General features: G+C 47.0%; 1 protein-coding gene across 1 annotated transcript in view; it reads right to left on the reverse strand.

The window, feature by feature from the left end:
- LOC136587207 (sodium channel protein type 5 subunit alpha-like) overlaps window positions 1-22,844 on the reverse strand; it is a 509,047-nt gene that overhangs the window by 367,616 nt on the left and 118,587 nt on the right. The window contains exon 2 of the mRNA XM_066585757.1: window positions 3,495-3,822. Coding sequence (XP_066441854.1) covers window positions 3,495-3,770 — 276 coding nt within the window. The 5' untranslated portion in view covers window positions 3,771-3,822. The remainder of the gene's footprint in view (window positions 1-3,494; window positions 3,823-22,844) is intronic.

Here is a 22,844-nt window from a genome sequence, read left to right on the forward strand (position 1 = left end):
AAAATTATATATTGTGTTTAAATGTAGCAGATTTATTACATGGCTGATGCTGAATCAAGCAGACATACATTGTGATAATAAAAGTTGGTGTATAATTTTTGGCACACAATGTTGTGTTTAGGCCACGCCCACTTCTCACGGAGCCACCTCATTTGTTGGATGAGTCCTAAAAAGGGTACAAAAGTGTCTAAAAACACACGATAAATGGTAGGGCACACCATGTAAGATGGCGCTCTGGGGCAATCTGGGTCAGAAAAATTTCTTTAAAGGGATTGTCTGATTATTGGACATCCCCTCTTCAATAGGACCTCCTGTGTGAAGATATTAAACAGAGAGCTACTTATTCCTCCATGTCCGCTGGGATCCAACGCTGCGATCCTGAGGATTGTTGTGACAGATGATGTCACAGGAAATCACATGACTACTGCAGCCAATGAGAGGCTGCAATGTCATGTTCTTGAACTCCTGGCATCATGGTACTCAGATGTGAGCGCTGATACCAGGAGAACGGGTGGTGAAGCTGCAGCCTCTCATTGGTTGTAGCAGTCACCTGATTTTCTGTGACATCATCTGTCACAGGAATCACCAGGACCGCAGTGGGTTGCAGCAATGCTTCCAGGCGGCCGCAGAGGGGTAAGTATACTTCACATAGGGGGTCCTATTGAAAAGGACTAGACAACCCCTTTAAGTTCTGCACTCTGTGGCCTGGGGGTCGTAGCAGGATGTAGATCCAGAAACGTAGCACACAGTTGGCATGGTGAAAATTGAAGGTCGGCTGATCTGTAATCTGATGCGCCCTCTTATATGGCACCATCACCATGCCAACCAGTCGTTAGCGTGAGCGGTTACACAATAATTTGAAGAAGCAGTGATACATCGCTGACTGGATCTTTCATGCAGACCCGAAAATCATTGTTGGTCCACCGCTGCACCGTTAGGTCTAAACAGGCCGTCGTTCATACAGCCGTTCATGGTGAATTGAGGCGGGTGGCCGTAGCGCTCCCTTACCGCTGCGCCTCCATTCACTGACTGATGATCACTGCTGTGTAAAGCACAGGGCCGATCAGCACTTTAGCAGAAATCGCAGCCATGCTTCTCGCTCTGAGTATTCTCAGGAGATTATTATTTACTTGGAGGAATAGGCCAAGTAAAAAAACTGCAGCGGGTCCTATTAGAGTACGATTTTCATACCAAAATCCCCCGCAGCATAAATTGACATGTAGCGGATTTAGAACCTGCAGCATATTTCAGATTCTGCACGATTTTCTAAATCTGGCTCACATGGCTTCTACGGGAAATACTGCAGCGTACAGAGTTTATAGAAGGCGCCCCGGTAGGAAGTAGTTTGAGCAGCCTGCTGTGGAAATACTCTGTGAAGACACAGCGGACTCATCCAGTGCGACTGGACCCTTACAGAGGGCAGACCTTCCATTGTCTCATACAGAGTGCCAAATGCCCAAATTCTGTCTACTTGCAGAGGAAACCTAGAAGTTTACGGCATACCGTATCCTTAAAAAGAGCCTGTCGTCCTCTGATCAGTGAGGCCGGCTGCATAGCTTTGTAGCCGCGGCCCTGCTGCCTCTATTGCACCTTTTCTTTTCTCTCCACTCCTCCCTGTTGCCCCTCGTTCTCCGATAGAACTGGTCCCTGGCGGTCGAATCTGTCCAGGGGGCAGTTGCCTCCACTCATTCTCAATGGATGACAACAATGGGTGGAGGAACCCTTATGCCACCTATTGGTAGTGAGCAGAATAGACCATCCACTTGATAGATTAAAACTTCCTGGAGCCTAATCTAATGGTGGTCGGTGACTAGATCGGGGAGGTGTACAGAAAAAAGTAGAAGTGCAATAGAGTGTGTGGGGTCCCGACTGCCAAGCTATGCAGCTGGCCCTGCTGAGCAGAGCACATACCAGGTCTTCTATATACGTTAGTGGCTGGAAGCTGCTAGGTTGTATTTTTAACTCTAGATGTACTTTATAAAGTGGATTTGGAGTTCTGCTTAAAAAAGGAATAAACACCATACAAATGAAGAAGTGAATCAGCACAGAACATTGAAGCTAGTGGTGAAAAGAGCATTGTTTACATGCGGGCATTCACGTTAATGCAGAAAACAATGTCCTCCTATTTGTTTCATAGTAGAGAAATGGAAGCGATACCATATGTACCCCAGGCTAGAAAGGATGTCCAAAACTTTATTTAGACTTTGAAAATAAGAATCTGCAACCAGAGTACAACTGGAATTCACTTGGCCCAGCGGCAAATTATCGATGGGCCCAAGGCAAATCATCAATGGGCCCAACGGCAAATCATCAATGGGCCCAACGGCAAATCATCGACGGGCCCAGCGGCAAATCATCGACGGGCCCAACCGCAAATTATCAATGGGCCCAACGGCAAATCATCAATGGGCCCAACGGCAAATCATCAATGGGCCCAACGGCAAACCATCAATGGGCCCAACGGCAAACCATCAATGGGCCCAACGGCAAACCATCAATGGGCCCAACGGCAAACCATCAATGGGCCCAACGGCAAACCATCAATGGGCCCAACGGCAAACCATCAATGGGCCCAACCGCAAACCATCAATGGGCCCAAGCGCAAATTATCGACGGGCCCAACGGCAAACCATCAATGGGCCCAACGGCAAACCATCAATGGGCCCAACCGCAAATTATCGACGGGCCCAACCGCAAATTATCGATGGGCCCAATGGCAAATTATCGATGGGCCCTTGTTGCAGCCTGTGATATCTCAAGCACCGTATGCAGGCTACAGAGGTCACCCAGCATGATTGATGGCCCTTTATTTATAACACCATACATTAATAATCACAATCAGGGAATATTAATAAAGCTGACGTATTCATACATGAAGTCACATACTTTGAACCTTTGAGATGTAGAATGTGGGCACCATTGGTGACACAGATGTCGAGTCGGTAGCCCGTGTTTTGTCCAGATGTGACCCGGCATATACTCTGTCACTGATTCCACTGCAGCAGAGATGGTTGCTTTAGGTTGTCCAGTGTCACCAACATCAAACATCTGCAAGGTTCATTCAAAACCTGAAGAGTTCTTCTACCTTTTCATGTTGTATGTCAATTCATGTATGAAGAAACCAACTCTACTTTTGCACAATTCCTTTTGAATTGCCTTGTAGAAAAGCAACAAGATATATCAAATTTGACTTTGATCATTTCTGCAGACGTAGCAAAATGTAACCCAACGCTGATAACTTGCTGCAACATTTTATCTGAACACAACAAGGGCCTTAAAAGCTATTGTAAAGCCACAAAAAGTTCTGCTGTGCCACAGCTTAACGTGTTAAGGATCAGGTTAAACTTTGCTACATCTGTAGGACTGACTTCACGGTTCTGAGGTTATAAAACAGAACATTTGAAGAAGAAAAGTCAACAAGCGACATATTCTACTGAACTTTAAGACAGATCTCAAATAGCGGAGCAAGGGGTTAAACATCGCACTGCGATTACCTTCTGATTTCTGTAGAAAGGGTCAATATCCTCCAGGGGTTGCCCAATGAGATGTGAAGGAAAGTCCCCATAGATTCGAGGCAGCTGTTTGCCAGCCTCCAGGTCGGGATGTGGCGTTGGTACTGCCTCCGTAACTTCATCGTTCTCTCCTTCTCTGTACTCCTGTTTGGCACTTCTGGCCTGTTCCTCAGCGATACGCTTTTCAATAGCAGCCAATGATTCTGGGGTGAAGCGGCGGAAGCTGTCAGGACTTGGTGGCAACAACAGGACTGCCATATTTTCATCCTGCTCCTTCTGTCCTAATGCTTACTTATAGCATTGGAAAAAGCTGAAACCAGAAAGAGAGAGAGAAAATGATCTTATGTATCTAGGAGGGGCAACTGTGTTACCAGGTTCATGACTCAGAGCCTTACTGGCATAGTAAAAACGGGGTGATCACTACCAGCCGTATACAGCATGACTACCACATTTCCCAGAGCAGCATTGTATGGCCTACTTGTATAAGTCCACAAGGAGAAAGTCCCCCTCCCCGACTAATTATTGACTATATACACATATGTGCCTTGTCTACGAAGCCTTCAGACATTATTACACCTTAGCTTTAACCTGGGAAGCATCATTTGCTGATGGATACTCTCGGCCTATTGGGTATAAATTCATCATTTGGAGAAGATCCTATCAGAGTTGTATGTGGGCTACCCTGTATCCAACTCTAACGATGGGCGAACATGTGAAAAGTTTGGTTCAAGCAGTTTGCGGCATGTTGGCAAAAAGTTTGTTTTGGCCCAATTTAGTTTAAAGCAAATGAGAACTTCACCAATACTCCTAAAACTAGAGGAAGAGGCTAAGAAGAGGAAATAATTGTAGTGGGTTTGTAGTGGCCCAGTACACCATCCTGGTCCCCTCCATAAATGGCATACATGTTTTGTCCTATGTAGATGTACTGTGCAAAGCCTGTCTTGTCATATCCAGTGTGTGTGTTGCACAGCTGCGGCACTTGAGAGGGTAACTTTAATACAATCCAAGTCTGCATATAAATGTATCAAGTTTGTCATGTCACGTGGTATGAGAGAAGGTATAAATAGGAGCAATTGAGAGCGGGAAGGTGTCTCATCTTGTCTGCTACTGGAGTTTCACCTAATACACTGCCACATGTAAGCACCTTCAGCCTCCTTGTGGTGAAGATGGAAGCGGAGGAGAGATTTCTTGTGATGTCTGGATTCTGGATGTGAGTGGACTGAGTCCCCAATAGTGAGAGAGCAACTGTAAGTAATTCTTCAGGCAAGGCTAGCGTAGAGGTACTACCTCTCTGTCTAATTCTATACGCAGCCGTCCAGAGCCAGGATCACCGCGTAGAGGTACACCCTTTAATAGTCACACCCACGCATCTCTGAGTCGGGGTGGAGGTACTGCAAGAGAAATAATCTTTATGATTGAAAGTCATTTGCCTGCACTGTAAAGTCATAAAGTGAACTGCCTTGTGTACTCTGTTCAAGTTTTCAAGTAAAAGTTTATGCCGGGCCCTAGGGACCCGTGGTACTCAAAGACTGCCTTTGTCTGTATTTATTCTCCGCCAAGGGTCATTCCGGTGTATAGGAATGGAGGCGTCACCTGTGACAACTACAACCCCCAGCCTCCTATTTATTGGCATTCCCTATCCTAGTGGTGGCTACGGTGGCCTACAGTGATACTCTGGCCTTGGCTGTGTGTGTCCCTCCAGGAAAGGAGTTTGGTAAGTGGCGCCATGACAAGCGAACACTTTACCCTCCCAGCTCCCCACGTATGTCAGGTGTCCGGGATTTCCCTATGGGATGCTGTAGGTTTAGCCGAGACAAACCGCCAAAGGTTTGGGTTCGCACCGAACCGAACTTTTAGCAGAGAACGATCCCAAACAGGGTTCAAATGTTTTGGTTTGCTCAACAATACTAAAGACAAAGCTTACGTTTACTGGCTAGCCCTGTATCTAGATACCCTGGCCAGGGCAGCGGCTGATGTGCACTCCTGATGGCAGCCAGAACCAGAGGCACGTGCTCTGCATGCCTCCAATAGCCGGGTCTGGGTCTCAGAGTGGTAAATTAGGGTCCAAGGGCGGAGAAGTATTAGAGCTGTTTGTTTGGGAAATGTAATGGACATCAATATAATGTGTGCGAGCGCTTTCATCCGGTTTACGTTACGGACCCTCTTATGGCATCAGGTAGGCTGCGCACTATGTGAGCTGCAGTAAAAAGTAAGTCGCTGCGCGGAGTCAGCTGTCGCAGAGGGTGGTGGTAAGTACCCGAGGTCCGTGAGAGACGTTGTGCGCTCCAATTCTCACTAATCATTCCTATGAAATTCTAGGACAGAAATTGGGCCGCCTTCAGTTTTTCTGTGTTCGCAAAAACAACTAAAGGGACGACACGCAGACGTAAAAAAGGTCCACAGCGCATATAAATGTCACTGAAATCCAACATGCTTGTGTGAAGAGAACGGTGTCAGCAGAAAATGACCGCTTGTATAAATAAAGTTTTTGTGTTAAACATTTTTTAAACATTTTTTTTGTGTTTATTTTAATTTTTTATATCAGTCTATATTTAAAAAAAAAAAACCTAAAATCCTGACAGGACCGCTAGGCCTAACTCTATTCTTCGTGTTCTGTAGAGAGAAATGATCAACCATCACATTATTATCCTCACAGGCAGGTTTAAACAGAGAGGAGATATCTATGTATAAATAATACAGGATCCACCACTCAAAATTGGGGATGTCACAGCTCACTTCCTCCCCATTCCTGTACAGGTTACAGAGCATACCCACAACACTCCCATAGAAGTCAATAGGTGATGGCACAGCTCACCTCCTTCCCTCCCTGCACAGATCATAGAGCCGGACCACAACACTATTCCACAAACATCTATGAGTGATAGTCATGGCTCACCTCCTCCCCCTACTTACATGGGTCAAACAGCATGCCCAGAACACTCTACTACAGAAGTCAATAGGTGATGGTCCCTGCTCACCTCCTCCCTCTCTCTATGCAGATAATAGATTAGGCTTAGAACACAATCTCATTGAAGTCAATGAATCCCCTCAAGGCCATTGTGTCTATGACCCATGAGGCTGCTGTAAAGTCTATTTCTAAATGCTGTTATCTGCAGCCCAGGCAAGATGGCCGCCCCCGATAGTCATGTACGGACCAAAGAATAATGAAAACAAAGGTTTGGTGCCATGTAGCCAGTAGAGTCAAATGTGATTGTTCCCAGCAGGTAAAACCACGTAATCCTGTAGATATGAGACCTTTTAATGGCTACAAGAATACATGATGTTACAGAAGCTTGTGAACCTCTCGGGGTCTTCGTCAGGCTAGAATGGAATAGATCCGAAGAGGCATGAATATTTATACACACTTATAACACACATACTTATGGCACAGCACAGACATGGATATATATATATATATATATATATATATATATATATATATATATATATATATATACACACATACACACACACACACACACACACACGGATATATATATATATATATATATATATATATATATATATATATATATATATATACACACACACACATATACACACACACACACATACATACATACACACACACACTTATGGCACGGCACAGACATGGATAAATATATATATATATATATATATATATACATACACACACACACATACTTATAACACGGCACAGACATGGATGGGATTGCCTCTTCGGATCTATTCCATTTTAGCCTGACGAAGAGCCCAAGAGGTTCACAAGCTGCTGTACCATCATGTATTCTTGTAGGCATTAAAGGTCTCATATCTACAGGGTTCCGTGGTTTCACCTGCTGGGGACAATCACATTATAGACAATAGAATAAAACAATCTACAATAAGAAAATTAGGAAATTAGAAAAATGGAGACTATTTCACTATCTGGTTTTAATTATTCTTACATCTGGGTGATGCAGAATGATGAATGGGTGATGATGACCCCAACACATGACTCTAGATGGGATCGATGGGATTAGCAGCTCCAAGCTGCCTGCTTATTTCATCCCATCCACGGCCATATCCAAGGCTGGAGGATGTAAGATGTGAGGCCACGTCTGTAACAATACTCAATCTGGCCACGCTGGCCGAGCGCGATGGATGCAGCCGCACAGCAGATCAAACACTCAGCCACATGATTCAGGCAAATCTGCTGCTAACAAACAAATGCAAATCCTGCTAAATATCCAAATGTGCAGCTTCTTCTGTTGTCTTCAGGGAAACAAGTGCTGAGCTATTCAACAAGACGAGGTGAACAGGAGGACCATGTTATGAGATCCCTTTTAGGGCGGAGTGCGAGGCACCAGTGAGAGCTCCTTCATCCGGGCGTATGTGAGAGTGCACATGCTTCAGCGCAACCTATTTGTGCTATGAACTAGGTTGATTTGCGTACGTGTCTGTGCATCGTACTGCACTATTTTGCGCATCAGGGCTTGTTTACATGTGCGCACAGCCCCTCCCCCACCGACTGAAAGGACGATTTAGCCTTTAGGTCCGCATAGCTGAATGATCTTCTTCCATGTGCAAGCCTCTTGTGGGGCTAAAGTACATGAATCATCCTCCTCCTGGCTCTGCCTCCTAATGTTCTTGCTTAGTTTTGCAACTGTATTTATGCTAGTTCTAGTGCTGTATTTATGCACTCAGCTATTCTATTGTGGTATTTATATTATGAGCTGGGTCATACCATGTCAGTTCAACCAACGCTCCCAGTCGACCATCTCAGATTTCAATGAAACTTTGCACAAAGATAGACCCTGACCCTAAACTAAGATAGCCAGAATATTAGGCTTCAGACTGCTTTGGTTCACGAGCTACAGGTCTTAATCTAGGGGGTTGTCATGTGATTACAGCCTACAGGTCTTAATTTAGGGGTTTGTCATGTGATTACAGCCTACAGGTCTTAATTTAGGGGGTTGTCATGTGATTACAGCCTACAGGTCTTAATTTAGGGGGTTGTCATGTGATTACAGCCTACAGGTCTTAATCTAGGGGGTTTTTATGTGATTACAGCGCGCAACCTGAAAAAAGGGGCGATTTCAATCCATTGCCAAGCCAGTTCCAATGACTCTAGAGCAATGAAACTTCACACACTAGGAGAACTTTTGGTGCTGAATCCAGCTAAGCTACTCAGACTGCCACTCTTATCATCATTCTGCCCCTCTTATCATCATTCTGCCCCTCTTATCATCATTCTGCCACTATTATCATCATTCTGCCACCATTGCATGTCAAATTAGCTGAAAAATTGTATCGCGCAAAATAAAACTCCTATTTTAGGCAGTAATAACTCATAATCAATGCAATCCAACTCAGCTCTGAATGTATCAATGTGCACTCCATAGAAATGTTTCTCATTATTCACATTATGGACCCAAAAGGATGCAGAGCTCTTAAGATACAAGAAGTCAAAAATGGCAAAAAACACTTTTAGGCAAATTTTTACCTTCTTTCAGAGGCAAAAATCGGAATGTACTCCATTTTTTTTTTTTTGCTCTATTTGAAAGAGAATTTTTTGCTCTACAAGATTTGATGTTTTTCATTTTGTTCCCAGACCTTCTAGATGGGACATTTTTGTTTTGCGTTTTGTCATTAAGCTGCTTCATAGGATCTGTTGATCAGCCGGCATGCTACAGCTTGACATGGCATCCAGCAGTTGCGCTTCCTTTCTGCTCATTTTTCACTTCATCTTTGCTGGTGCACAATCAGTCACTTGTAAACTATATGTTACATGTGCTGCTAGGATCTGTTGTACTATGTACTCCTAGTAGCACAGTCAGGTGGTCGAGGGTTAATTGAGCTAGCTGGGTGTGGTACTTCCTGCTAGCCAATCTCCTGGTTCTGTGCTCACATATAAACCCAGCTCCTGGTCAGTCTGGCTGGGTTCCCTAGGGTGAGCACTCATGTTAGTTCTGTGTCCTGTAACTTATCAGTCATGTTCAGCTTGTTCCCACTCTGATCTGTGTTTGCAAGTAAGTCTATTGTGTGGCTCTGCTTCCCCAAGATTGTCTGGACACCTGTCATCCTAGTCTGCAGTACATGTAGCCCCCCTTTTCCTTCCCCCCCCCCCCCCGTCCAGGTGCAGCCTCCAGAAATCTTATGTCTTACTCTGGGTGTCAGTTGGTGTAACTGGACACTCCCCTATGTCAGCTTGTGTACAATGGTGGCAGAATGATAAGATGGGCAGTCTGAGGAGCTTAGCTGGATTCAGCACCAAAAGTTCGCCTAGTGTGTGAAGTTTCATTGCTCTAGAGTCATTGGAACTGGCTTGGCAATGGATTGAAATCGCCCCTTTTTTCAGGTTGCGCGCTGTAATCACATGACAACCCCCTAGATTAGGACCTGTAGGCTGTAATCACATGACAATCCCCTAGATTAAGACCTGTAGCTCGTGAACCAAAGCACTTTGAAGCCTAATATTCTGGCTATCTTAGTTTAGGGTCAGGGTCTATCTTTGTGCAAAGTTTCATTGAAATCTGAGATGGTCGACTGGGAGCGTTGGTTGAACTGACATGGAATGACCCAGCTTGGTTCTGGGATCGTACTTATTCACTGAGCTGTACAGGTGTTGGTATGCTGCTATTTTGCTGCTTCCTGCACAAGCAAGATGTATACAGACTGCCCATCAGTGCAATATATGTAGTATTTTTTTAAGATGGGGAGGGGGCCAAAAGCATTCTGGGCCCACGGGCTTTGTATTCTATGGAGTCAGTCTTCAACTAGCAAGCAATGTGCAGCGCTTCATTTAACTCATTCTGTCAGAACCAGCAATTCTCGGGGGCCCCGTGCCCACACCACCGGTCCTGCCACCCGGGTTACAGGAGTGCGGCGTAGGGGAGCCCCGGTTCTTGTGATCTCCCCGGGCCGCTGTCAGACTGGTCGCCGCCGGGTTGCTAGGGAGGCAGCAGGTGCTTCTCTAGGCACTTGACTACCAGGCTGGCTTCCCTAGTAACTGTCTGTGCTGCAGACTGGGGGTGTGTCCCCAGCACCTCCCTGATTAGCCCTGCTGCTGTCAGGCTCCCCGCCCCAATCGGCTTCTGGGGCGGGAGCGCTGACAGCATTTAAAAAGGTGTGTTTTCCTTTCAGCCCTTGCCAGTGTTAGTTTGGTCTTCCAGCTGCACCCGCGTATTCTTTTGACTCCTGTTTGTGACCCCGGCTTTCCTGACCTCTGCTTTTGGACCTTGACTACGTTTTTGCCTGACCCCCCTGTACTGCGTACCCTCCTGTTGCCGACCCGGATTGTCTGACCATTCTACCGTTGTTTGTCTTCAGTGTCTGTTTGTCTCCCCGTGTCCCGCTTCCCTAGTGAGGGTAGGGACCGCCGCCCAGTTGTCGCCCTGGGGGTTAGCCCAGGGGGGCAAGTAGGCAGGGACAGGGGTTGCGGGATATCTCAGGGACCCCCATATCCCGGACACTGTCCTGACAGTAACACTGGCCGAACGAAGGTCAGACCCTTGCATCCGCCCGGCAACTCTGAACCCCTCGATGGAGGCCATGGCAGCTTTAGCGAACCAGGTCCAGTTCCTTACGAACCTTGCCCAGGACCTAACAGCCCGCTTGCAGCGACAGGAACAAGCGGCAGCTGCAGGTCCCATGCAGCCCCCTTCCGCTCCAGGAACAATGACAGAACCTCGAGCCACGCTTCCGGATTGTTTCTCCGGAGAGAGAAGTCAGTTTTTCGCATTTAGAGAGAGCTGCAAGCTCTACTTTGATCTCCGCCCCCACTCCTCTGGTACTGAATACCAGAAAGTGGGAATTGTAATTACCCGCCTGAGGGGAGAGCCCCAAAATTGGGCTTTCTCATTACCTGCTGGCTCTCCCGCCCGACTATCCCTTGACGCCTTTTTTTCCGCCTTGGGTCAAATTTATGACGAACCCGACCGTGCCGGCTACGCAGTCTCCAAGCTTCTGGCCCTGCACCAGGGTTGCAAGATGGCGGAGGACTACTGTTCCCAATTCCGCCAGCACTGTACAGAATCCGGGTGGAATGATGCCGCCCTAAAAGACCTATTTTTGACCGGTCTGTCTGAGGGTCTTAAGGACCTACTCGTGGCCCACCCGGAGCCAAGAACCCTGGAGCAAGCCATGTCGCTGGCTATTCGGGCTGACCGACGTTTGAGGGCCAGACACGCCGCTCGGACCACTCCACTCCCCACGCCCACTTCTTCTACTGACCCGACTTTTCCACCTCCCACCACCGAGGCCATGGAGCTGGGAGCCATGAACCCCAAGCAACGACGGGAAAATCGCCTGAAGAAGAACCTCTGCTTCTACTGTGGGGAGCCGGGTCACCGCATTGCAACCTGCGCCAAGAAGCCATGGCAGGGAAAACGTCCGCTCCTAGGCAGTTGTCCGGAGGACTGTCTGGGAGCCAAGGTACTCCCTGTGTTGTCCAAAATGTTATTGCCTTGCACCCTAGAATTCCATTCTTTCCACCGTACTGGGCAAGCCTTCGTTGATTCTGGGGCTGCTGCTAATTTCGTTAACTTTAATTTCGTTGCTCAACTGTCCGGGGTTCTGTTACGTTTAGAGACTCCGATTCTTGTTTCAGGAGTGGACTCCACTCCACTGCAAGCAGGGGTAGTTAATCTGGTTACCCCTGAGGTAAGGTTTACTATAGGAGCCCTACATGTTGAAACCTGCACATTTCTGGTGATGAGAGATTTGTCTGTGGACGTCGTCCTAGGTCTCCCCTGGCTCCGGGAGCACAACCCGGTAGTAAATTGGGACACGTTGGAACTGGTAGAGTGGGGTCCCCGCTGTGCCAACCACCTATGTCCGGTGGAGGTGGGGATCTCCACCTGCGAGGGGATTCCCCTACCAGATTACCTCTCCGAGTTCTCGGATGTCTTCTCCAAGCAATTATCTGAAGCCCTGCCCCCTCATAGGGAATGGGACTGTAAAATCGATTTGATTCCTGGGGCCAAACTTCCTAAGGGCCGCATTTATAATGTTACGGTTCCAGAGAGAGAATCCATGAGGGACTATGTCCAGGACAGCTTGGCCAAGGGGCACATCCGGCCCTCAGAATCCCCGGTGGGTGCCGGGTTTTTCTTCGTCGAGAAAAAGGATGGGGGTCTCCGGCCCTGTATTGACTATAGAGAGCTAAATAAGATCACAGTCAGAAACCAGTATGCCCTTCCGCTCATTCCTGACCTCCTCAACCAGGTCGCTGGTGCCCAATGGTTTTCTAAACTTGATCTCAGGGGGGCATACAACCTCATTCGCATTCGGGAGGGGGATGAGTGGAAAACTGCCTTCAATACGCCTCTCGGTCATTTTGAATACCTAGTAATGCCTTTTGGCTTGTGTAACGCCCCCGCCATTTTTCAGGGGTACATGAATTCTGTGTTTCAGGATATCATGGGGGTGTTTGTCGTTGTATATCTAGACGACATTCTGATTTTTTCCTCCGACTTGCCGAGTCACCGTACTCATGTTCAAACCGTGCTAGCTCGACTCAGACATAACAAGCTGTTTGCTAAGCTCGAGAAATGTGTTTTTGGGGTACAAAAGATATCATTCTTGGGGTATATTATCACGCCATGCGACTTCCAGATGGATCCTGGGAAGGTGAAAGCCATCACGGAGTGGGCTCGGCCAGGTACCTTGAAAGCTCTTCAACGCTTCCTCGGCTTCGCCAATTACTATCGCAAGTTCATCAAAGACTTCTCCGTGGTGGCTAAACCTCTAACGGACCTCACCAGAAAGGGAGCAGATGTGAGTACCTGGTCTTCTGAGGCTCTGAGGGCCTTCGATAACCTAAAGGCGGCGTTCTCTTCAGCGCCTGTCCTGGTACAACCGGATCTGTCCTGCCCATTTGTGGTGGAGGTAGATGCCTCAGAGTTTGGTGTGGGAGCGGTACTGTCCCAAGGGCCCTCCACACTCACTAACCTTAGACCGTGTGCCTATTTTTCTAGAAAGTTCTCTTCCACTGAACGGAACTACGATATAGGCAACCGGGAATTGCTGGCTATTAAGTGGGCTTTTGAGGAGTGGAGGCATTTTTTGGAAGGAGCTCGTCACCAGATCACGGTACTCACAGACCATAAAAACCTCACCTATTTAGATTCCGCTAAGAGGGTAAATGCTCGGCAAGCCCGCTGGGCCTTGTTTTTCTCTCGGTTCAATTTTGTTGTTACCTATAGACCCGGTTCTAAAAATGTCAAGGCAGACGCCCTGTCTAGGAGTTTTGGTTCTCCGGAACCTTCCGAGTCTGAGCCTGAGAGCATTCTCTCTCCTGGAGTGGTCCTCGCTGCTGTCTCCTCCGACCTTTCACCTCTCATACACGCTGCTCAACAATCCGCCCCTGAAGCCCTTCCGGAAGGCAAATTTTTTGTTCCGTTGTCACTGAGATTGAAAGTGTTAGAGGAGACACATGCTTCAGTCCTAGCTGGACACCCCGGTATCAGGGGTACACTAGAGTTAGTATCCAGACTCTATTGGTGGCCGCACATGGCCAGGGATGTACGGTTATTTGTGTCCGCGTGCCCGGTTTGCGCAAGGGGGAAGAATCTCAGGAGACGTCCTGAGGGTCCTCTTCTTCCCTTGCCCATTCCGTCCAGGCCATGGTCCCATTTGTCCATGGATTTTATTACTGATCTGCCATCCTCGCTGGGGAATACGGTCATTTGGGTCATTGTTGACCGTTTTTCTAAAATGTCACATTTCGTTCCGCTTTGCAAGTTACCTAACGCCAAACTTCTGTCTGAAATGTTCATCAAGGAGATTGTTCGGCTACATGGGATCCCCGAGGATATTGTGTCAGATAGAGGGGTACAGTTCGTCGCTCGCTTCTGGCGAGCTTTTTGTAAAAACCTAAATGTCAATTTGTCTTTTTCCTCCGCCTTCCATCCCGAGAGTAACGGACAAACAGAACGGATGAATCAAGAACTTATCCAGTACCTGCGACTTTTTGTCTCTGATAACCAGTTTCAGTGGGCCAACTACCTGCCTCTCGCCGAATTTGCTATTAACAACCATGTTAACTCGTCATCTCAAGTGTCACCTTTTTTTTGTAACTATGGGTTCCATCCCCGATTCTCGCTTTCTACTCCCCTTGTCTCGAACAATCCGGCCGCTGACATATCCTCTGAGGAACTGTGCACAGTTTGGGCCCAGGTTCGTAAGAACCTTCAGGGCTCCCAAGAGAAGCTACGTAAATACTCTGAGAAAAGATGTACTATCTCGGCACCTTTTGTGGTCGGGGAGCAGGTTTTATTGTCATCCAAAAATCTGAGACTTAAGGTTCCCTCCCTGAAACTTGCTCCTCGGTTCATTGGCCCATTTACTGTGTCGCAGGTTATCAACCCGATGTCATATAAGTTGTCACTTCCGGACTCCTGGAAGGTCCACAAGGTTTTTCATAAAAGCTTGCTTAAAAAATACGTGACTCCAGTTCTACCCACCCAGAACCCGCCCCCTCCTTCTTTGGTACAGGGGGAACTGGAGTATGAAGTAGAAAGGCTTGTTGACGCCCGACGGGTTAGAGGTGTACTGCAGTACCTGGTCCACTGGAGTGGATTTGGCCCTGAGGATAGGACGTGGGTCCCTGCCAGGGACGTTCATGCCCCACGCCTAGTCCGATCATTCCACAGGGCCTTCCCGCTCAAGCCCGCTCCTGGCCATGGGGGTCCGGTGTCCCCCCGTAGAAGGGGGGGTACTGTCAGAACCAGCAATTCTCGGGGGCCCCGTGCCCACACCACCGGTCCTGCCACCCGGGTTACAGGAGTGCGGCGTAGGGGAGCCCCGGTTCTTGTGATCTCCCCGGGCCGCTGTCAGACTGGTCGCCGCCGGGTTGCTAGGGAGGCAGCAGGTGCTTCTCTAGGCACTTGACTACCAGGCTGGCTTCCCTAGTAACTGTCTGTGCTGCAGACTGGGGGTGTGTCCCCAGCACCTCCCTGATTAGCCCTGCTGCTGTCAGGCTCCCCGCCCCAATCGGCTTCTGGGGCGGGAGCGCTGACAGCATTTAAAAAGGTGTGTTTTCCTTTCAGCCCTTGCCAGTGTTAGTTTGGTCTTCCAGCTGCACCCGCGTATTCTTTTGACTCCTGTTTGTGACCCCGGCTTTCCTGACCTCTGCTTTTGGACCTTGACTACGTTTTTGCCTGACCCCCCTGTACTGCGTACCCTCCTGTTGCCGACCCGGATTGTCTGACCATTCTACCGTTGTTTGTCTTCAGTGTCTGTTTGTCTCCCCGTGTCCCGCTTCCCTAGTGAGGGTAGGGACCGCCGCCCAGTTGTCGCCCTGGGGGTTAGCCCAGGGGGGCAAGTAGGCAGGGACAGGGGTTGCGGGATATCTCAGGGACCCCCATATCCCGGACACTGTCCTGACAATTCTAGTCATCACTAAGGGTCTCAGCAGCCAGAGAAGGAACAATCAAAACTTTTGGCATGTCCCTACGGCACGGCACATTTTAGAAAGTGGAATTACAACTTTAAGTGTTCTTGGAATCATTTACACAAATGAGTGATAAAATAATCCCTCCACAGCCTCTACTGTACATCAATATCCAATCTTTTAACGTAAAAATGTACTGCGTACCTAGTCTTTAACCCCTTAGAGACCAAGACTGTTTGCACCTTAATGACCAGGCCAAAGTTTGGAAATCTGCCATGGTCACTTTAACATAGAATAACTCCGTAAAGGTTCTGCATCTCCCGGTGATTCGGGCGTTGTTTTTTCGCCACATCTTGTGCTTTATTTAGGTGGTAAATTCCATTGTGGCAACGAGCATTTCCATGTCAAGTATTGATATGTCATACTGTAGGGGCCCGGAGTTAACGGGGCCCCTCCATAATGTATGCATGTATTTGTCTTGTGCCTATGTGTTGTCATCTTTTATGTTGTATGAATATGATGTGTATTTCATAGCTGCAGCACTGAATGAATTAACTGTCTGGTATGCAGGATGGCTGGAAAATGTATCTTGTTGTCTGTCACATGATCGTGCTTCATATATGTGAATGCAAGGTGTGTGTGTGAGGGTTATTCTGTCCCAGTCTTGCTAGTGTGAGGAGTATTTTGGAGGATCTACAAGCCAGCCGCACAGACACCTTCAGCTCTGCGTGGGCCGGAATGGAAGAGGCTGAAAGGTATCCTCTGCCTTCCCTGGGACTGTTGTACCCAGGAGATGCCAGTGGTATCCGGATCTATTGAGGAGAAGAGTGAGAGTGGAGCCGCCATGCAGCATGGCGTGCCTGCCTGCCAAATTTAAGTGCCGACCATTAGAGAGCTGGCGTGAGTGAAGGAGTTGGTCCTGGAAACATAACCCTGCAGATAACTGGGACTGTTGCCTCTTCTGATATCCTGCGATTTCCTCCCAGTTGCACCACTTTGTGATCCTGCACCATTTTTCCTGCTACCGTTTGTATTTCTACTGTTGGGCTGTAAAGAGTTTTCAAGTAAACGAGCTCTGCCGACTGTTCCCGGCTTCGCTCCTAAAAGTTTCCCTGTGTGTAGACCACTTATTTCATCATCCAGATTCACTGCAGAGGAAGGAACTGTTTCAGGTAAACCACATATTGGGTTACCCCTGTGAAAATACCCCCAGCGCTAACTTGGAGGGTCCCGTGCTACCCTCAGGGTGGGAGTTGGTAAAGCCCTGTGACAATGCCCAAACTCTACCCCGCTATCTTGTCGGCTGTGGACCCACTCCTCGGACGCTGCAATACCCTTAGTCTCCATAGGAGATCAGTCAGTGAGGCTGGACGGACAACTTAGTGTTTCTCTGCTCTCTCCTCGCCTGCACCTTCTTATCAGCTGACTCATGGCCAAAGTAAAATGTACCTGATAAAAAGTCCAGCCTCACTAACGGATCTCCTGAGACTCAGTCTGCAGTTACATAGATATATGTAGAAGCTGCAGCGGACAAAACAGCGCAACATTTTTTATCAACCCCTATTACAAAAATGATTGTGAGTCCGAAGTACATGCTTTTAAGTGAGACCCCCCTCCCCGCCATAGCCTTTAACTCCAATACAATGCTGTAAATCACATTCATCATGATACGCCAGAGAGGTGAATGATGTATGTATACTATGTAGGCATTGTGGATTAGCACTGTTATCTCTCAGTTCCTGCGTCCTGGATTCAGCTATGGTCAGGGATAATATCTGATCCCTGTGTGGTTTACACGTTATAGAAGAATGTGTACTTGGATATATATGGTAGAGTGCCAGTCATGCTACCTCCAATGGTGAGAGCGGGATGTGTAGGAGACCACAATCTATCAGTTTACTAATGATACAATTTACCTCCTAACTAACTTTCTATGTATTCATATACCGCCAGTTGGCACCCATTAAAAGTTTTCCATCTATTTCCAAGATCCATTTATCAGCTGACTTCATCAAGATGCTGCTGGGTGGATGACGTCTTCAGAGGAGACTTATTATCTCATTCTATTCATGTAGATGCCAATGATTCATCCACTTAAATAGTAATTCAGTGTAATACCCGAGGCGCCGCTCCGGAGTCACTTCTGTTCATCTGCTATCCAATTTAAATAACATTACAAACATAAGTAAATAAGAAGTGGTGGAATACATGACATCGGCTCACTTTATCATAAAACCATAGCAACAGGTCCAGCTGTAAAAAAAATTAAATTAGCCTAACCCAAAGAACACTTAAATATACAAAAACAAAACCGCGGCATGAAAAATGTGTTATTACCGAGAACATTGCCATTAAATGCTTACAGCCCTAAATAAATCGAAAATCCATCGCAACATCGTCGCTACTTCATATGTACAAGGTTCAGCCTGACTCATTTGGCCCTGGTAATTATCAAAGAACTCTGGAACTTTTCTTACTTTTCATAAAAAAATAAAAATCTGTAAACAGCGATTTATTCTACTTGGCCGTCCATAAACTATTGGATGGTTACTGTAGGTCCGGATGGAAAATACCATTGGGGTGGAATCAATAGGAATCGCACACAGGCTAGCAATGGAGGTCCATGAAGACCATTTTGACAATCAGCTATGGACGAGTCGATGGAAGTCACTGATATAAAAAGCTATTCACTAAACATCGAGGTTACTGACATAAAAACATCAATGGACTATATATTGAGGTCACTGATAAAATCAGATGGCTATGTATGTAAAAGGGTTCTCAAGGACTTTTAGTATTGATGACCTATTCTCAAGATCGGTCATCAATAGTTGACTGGTGGAGGTCAGTTGTTCAGGATCCCCGCCAATCAGCTTATTTCCAGTTCTGTCAATACAGGCAGCCCAGGAAGCACATAGAACTGTTTGTATTGCAACAGCCCACTTTGGTACTGCAGGCACAGCTCCATGCCTACACTACCTAATTGCCCACTGCAATGTTGACAGCACTATCTGCTTACCAATCCATCCATATTGACAGCAGGCTCAGAGATTGGCTGATCAGCAGGGATCTCAAGTGGCAGACCTCCGCCTATCAATTATTGAACCCCTTTAAAGGTCAGTGATATAAACAGCTATGGACTACATATAAGGGGTTAAATATCCATGTATATTATTGCTGGACTTTACATATGTTTCTTCTAAAACCTTCAGAGAGTCACATAACTCTGTTTTTTTTTTTTAACTCTAACTTTGCTACTATGTATTAACAGGACCTGAGCTGCCTGTTGATTGGCTGATGAGTTGGGTATAAAAGGTAAGTCCTTGTGTGACTCCGCAGTCTTTACAGAGAGCCTTGTGAAGAGTGAGCTGCCCCAATGCTGCCTGATGGAGAGCTGGATTTTCCTGTACCAGTGAGCAAAAGTGCATGCAACATGGGTTAGTAGAGTAGCATTCCCCAGTTATCGCAACACGAGTGTCAAACGGAGATCTGCTGATCATCCAATGAAACGTCAGCTGCAATTACCAACAGAAAGTGCTAAGCTGTAACTGGGAGAGGGACCACCAGCGATAGACCAACAGCCAGTATCCGGATGTTCACGTTTCAGTGGTGTGTAATCCTGAGTACCATCACCCAGGCTCATCACCAATAAATGGATTGTTCTAACTTCCCCACTGTACAGCCTCCCTAAAGGTACTGTGCTACTAATGTATTCAGAGGACAGTGCTTGCAGATTTCAGTACACGGATTTAGTCATTTGGTTAACCGAAGTTCCAGCACCTTCAGAGGAGATTCCTCTTTCCAACCAGCTTCTGTGGATCCATTTACCCATAGCCAGGTAACCCGTCAATGGACTGTGATAATTCTTTATTGAGGTTGGAATACCCAGTCACTGGAGGATGCACATATATGTGCAGTGATGGCAGGATGGCCCCTATAGGAGGAGTTAGTAGAAAGGGTATGAAAAGTGTGTTGTGCCAAGAATGATAGTTCATGGACCCGAGTGCAGTGGAGCCGCTGTGACAGGTTGGGTTATTGCAAAACTGTTCATTTTTGTATTCATTCAAAATTAATAAAAGTTCAAGTAAAACAAGTGACCGGACTGCGATCGCCATCATCAGTTTGTATCTACTGTCTCCATTATAACAGTCAGCAGCTGAGATGTGTAATACATTAAATGCGGAGGGTAAATCAGCCGGTGAAGGCTGTAATCACCATTAAACACCGGAGGTTCTGTAATGGGTCCCCGCTCGGTAAGACGGGAAATGTTTTTACATAGCAGAATACTTACCAACTATTCTATAATCGCATCTAAATTATTTCATCATCTTATATAGTAAGTAAAGGTCCCACCGGCAACAGAGCCAAGACAGCGAACTACACTGGAGGAGTATTAGGAAGGCCAAGTGTTGAAATGACGATTATCCATATGCAACATAGGTGTCACCACTGATCTTACACTGATAAATTGGTGACAAAGGCATAAAGGGATTGTCCCAAGATATTAACTTATTCCCTATCCACGGGGACAGCCGAAGAGAAGCCAAGTACACAGTGGCTATAGACTGCAGTCCCACAGAGATGAATGGAGCATGATTGGTGGGCACCACAACAGTCAGACCCCCACTGACAAGATAGGGGATACGTTTATATCTTGGGATTACCCCTTTAAGGGAAAACGCCAACCGATAACTGAAATGGAGAGTGCAGTCATCTCCCACCACCCAAAGTCATCCTCCATGCCCAAAGCTGGCCACACACACAAAGTCATCTGGAGCCATTTTGGCAGGATTAATTGTTGATCTGTGGTGCTGGCTGGTGTATACAAGGCAGGTTGGTCTTGTTGAATATCATGGCTACGAAGCTGCTGTGTGTTGATGCAGAAGGAAGTGCACAGAGGCAATGTGTGGAGCAAAGCTGGAAGCCTGTGAAAAAGGTGGAAGCAGAGTTGTGTGAGCCATGCAAGAAACCTGGAAGTCAACGATTGGAGCTAAAATCCACAGAGTATTGCATGGAGAGCCCACAGAGCTATGAGAGGCCTGATAATAACTAGGAGACTGTGTATAATCTGCAGAGGCTCGAGAACCATGAAGAGATTATATAACTAAAGTGGTCTCAATGTAACTAAGGGACATTTTTGAGAAGCAAAGCAAATTGTAACAGGCCTGTGTCATGTTAAAGGGGTTGTCCGAGTTGTCAGATCTCCGTACGCAACCATTTCCCCATCCAGTAACATAACAAATAGTGATATACCCACCTCTCTCTGCTCCCTCTGTGCCCCACACTGGTGCTCGCTCCTCTGTGCCTGTGTATGTTTACAGACTGCAGTGCCGCCCAGTTTACGGGATGTCACAGGCGCTGTAGCCAATGATCGATCACCGAGCTCTACCATTGGCTGCAGCGCTGGGGCAGGCTATAAGCCTGACATCAGAGAGGAGATCAGAGCAGCGCCACGGGACACAGCGGGAGAGGTGAGTAGATCACTGTTATGTAACTGCATGGGGAACGGGTTGTACCGAGAACCTACAACTCGGACAACCCCTTTATGGATTGTTACATGAGTTGATAAAAAGCTCTGGACTGTCTCAGATTTCTAAGCAGTTTGTTCCATTCAAGTGGCTGTACCGCTATTCAAGTAAAGTTTATTGTTGTCCTTCAGACTCCTTGTCCCATCTCTTATTCCACCTTTATGTGGGAGAATTAACAAAGCACTTTTTGGTTCTGATCGAGGACAACTTTCCAAGGAACTTCGTTTTTTAAGCGACAAACTACATATCAGTGAATGAGTAACTGGGAGGAGGATAAGAACTGTGTGAACACATTGAGTCCATGTTACAAGATCTGGGAATAATTTATCAAGTTGTTAGTAGTCAATATCCACCAATGATTTATATATGGATCCACAATCAACCGTGGCATTAGATAATACAATCTTACAGTCCGCCGGCGGCAGAAAACCTATACGTGACGAAAGGTCCCTACATGACATTACTTGTAAGTAGTTAATATATTCTTAGTATTCCTGATCAGTGAACCTACAGAACCTCTCAGCTTTTAAACAGTTAAAATAAGGATCATCTTAATGGCCAATTACAGGGAAAGTTTTTCCGTGCTAAACTGCACCCATTTTATGGTAATCCACGCCTTATCGCATCACAGCAATAGTGCCCACCAGTGACCCCTTCATAGCAATAGTGCCCACCAGTGACACCCTCATAGCAATAGTGCCCACCAGTGACACCCTCATAGCAATAGTGCCCACCAGTGACACCCTCATAGCAATAGTGCCCACCAGTGACACCCTCATAGTAATAGTGCCGACCAGTGACACCCTCATAGTAATAGTGCCCACCAGTGACACCCTCATAGCAATAGTGCCCACCAGTGACATCTTCATAGCAATAGTGCCCACCAGTGACACCTTCATAGCAATAGTGCCCACCAGTGACACCCTCATAGCAATAGTGCCCACCAGTGACATCTTCATAGCAATAGTGCCCACCAGTGACACCTTCATAGCAATAGTGCCCACCAGTGACACCCTCATAGCAATAGTGCCCACCAGTGACACCCTCATAGCAATAGTGCCCACCAGTGACACCCTCATAGCAATAGTGCCCACCAGTGACACCTTCATAGCAATAGTGCCCACCAGTGACACCCTCATAGCAATAGTGCCCACCAGTGACACCCTCATAGCAATAGTGCCCACCAGTGACACCCTCATAGCAGTAGTGCCCACCAGTGACACCTTCATAGTATAGTGGCTGTTACTAGTGTCCCTGAGTGATGTCTCACAGTAAAGGTGACCCTCACAGTAATAGTGCCTCTTATTGAAACCTTTCACAGTAATAGTGCCGCTTAGTGACCCCCTCAAAATACTGATGCCTCTATTACCTACCATATGTGGTGCCTCCCCCTCCTTGAACACCTCACCCAGTTTCTTGGATAGACTGAGCAGAGGATACAGCTGA

Source organism: Eleutherodactylus coqui, chromosome 12 (genome assembly GCF_035609145.1).
Source record: "Eleutherodactylus coqui strain aEleCoq1 chromosome 12, aEleCoq1.hap1, whole genome shotgun sequence".
NCBI lineage: Eukaryota > Metazoa > Chordata > Amphibia > Anura > Eleutherodactylidae > Eleutherodactylus > Eleutherodactylus coqui.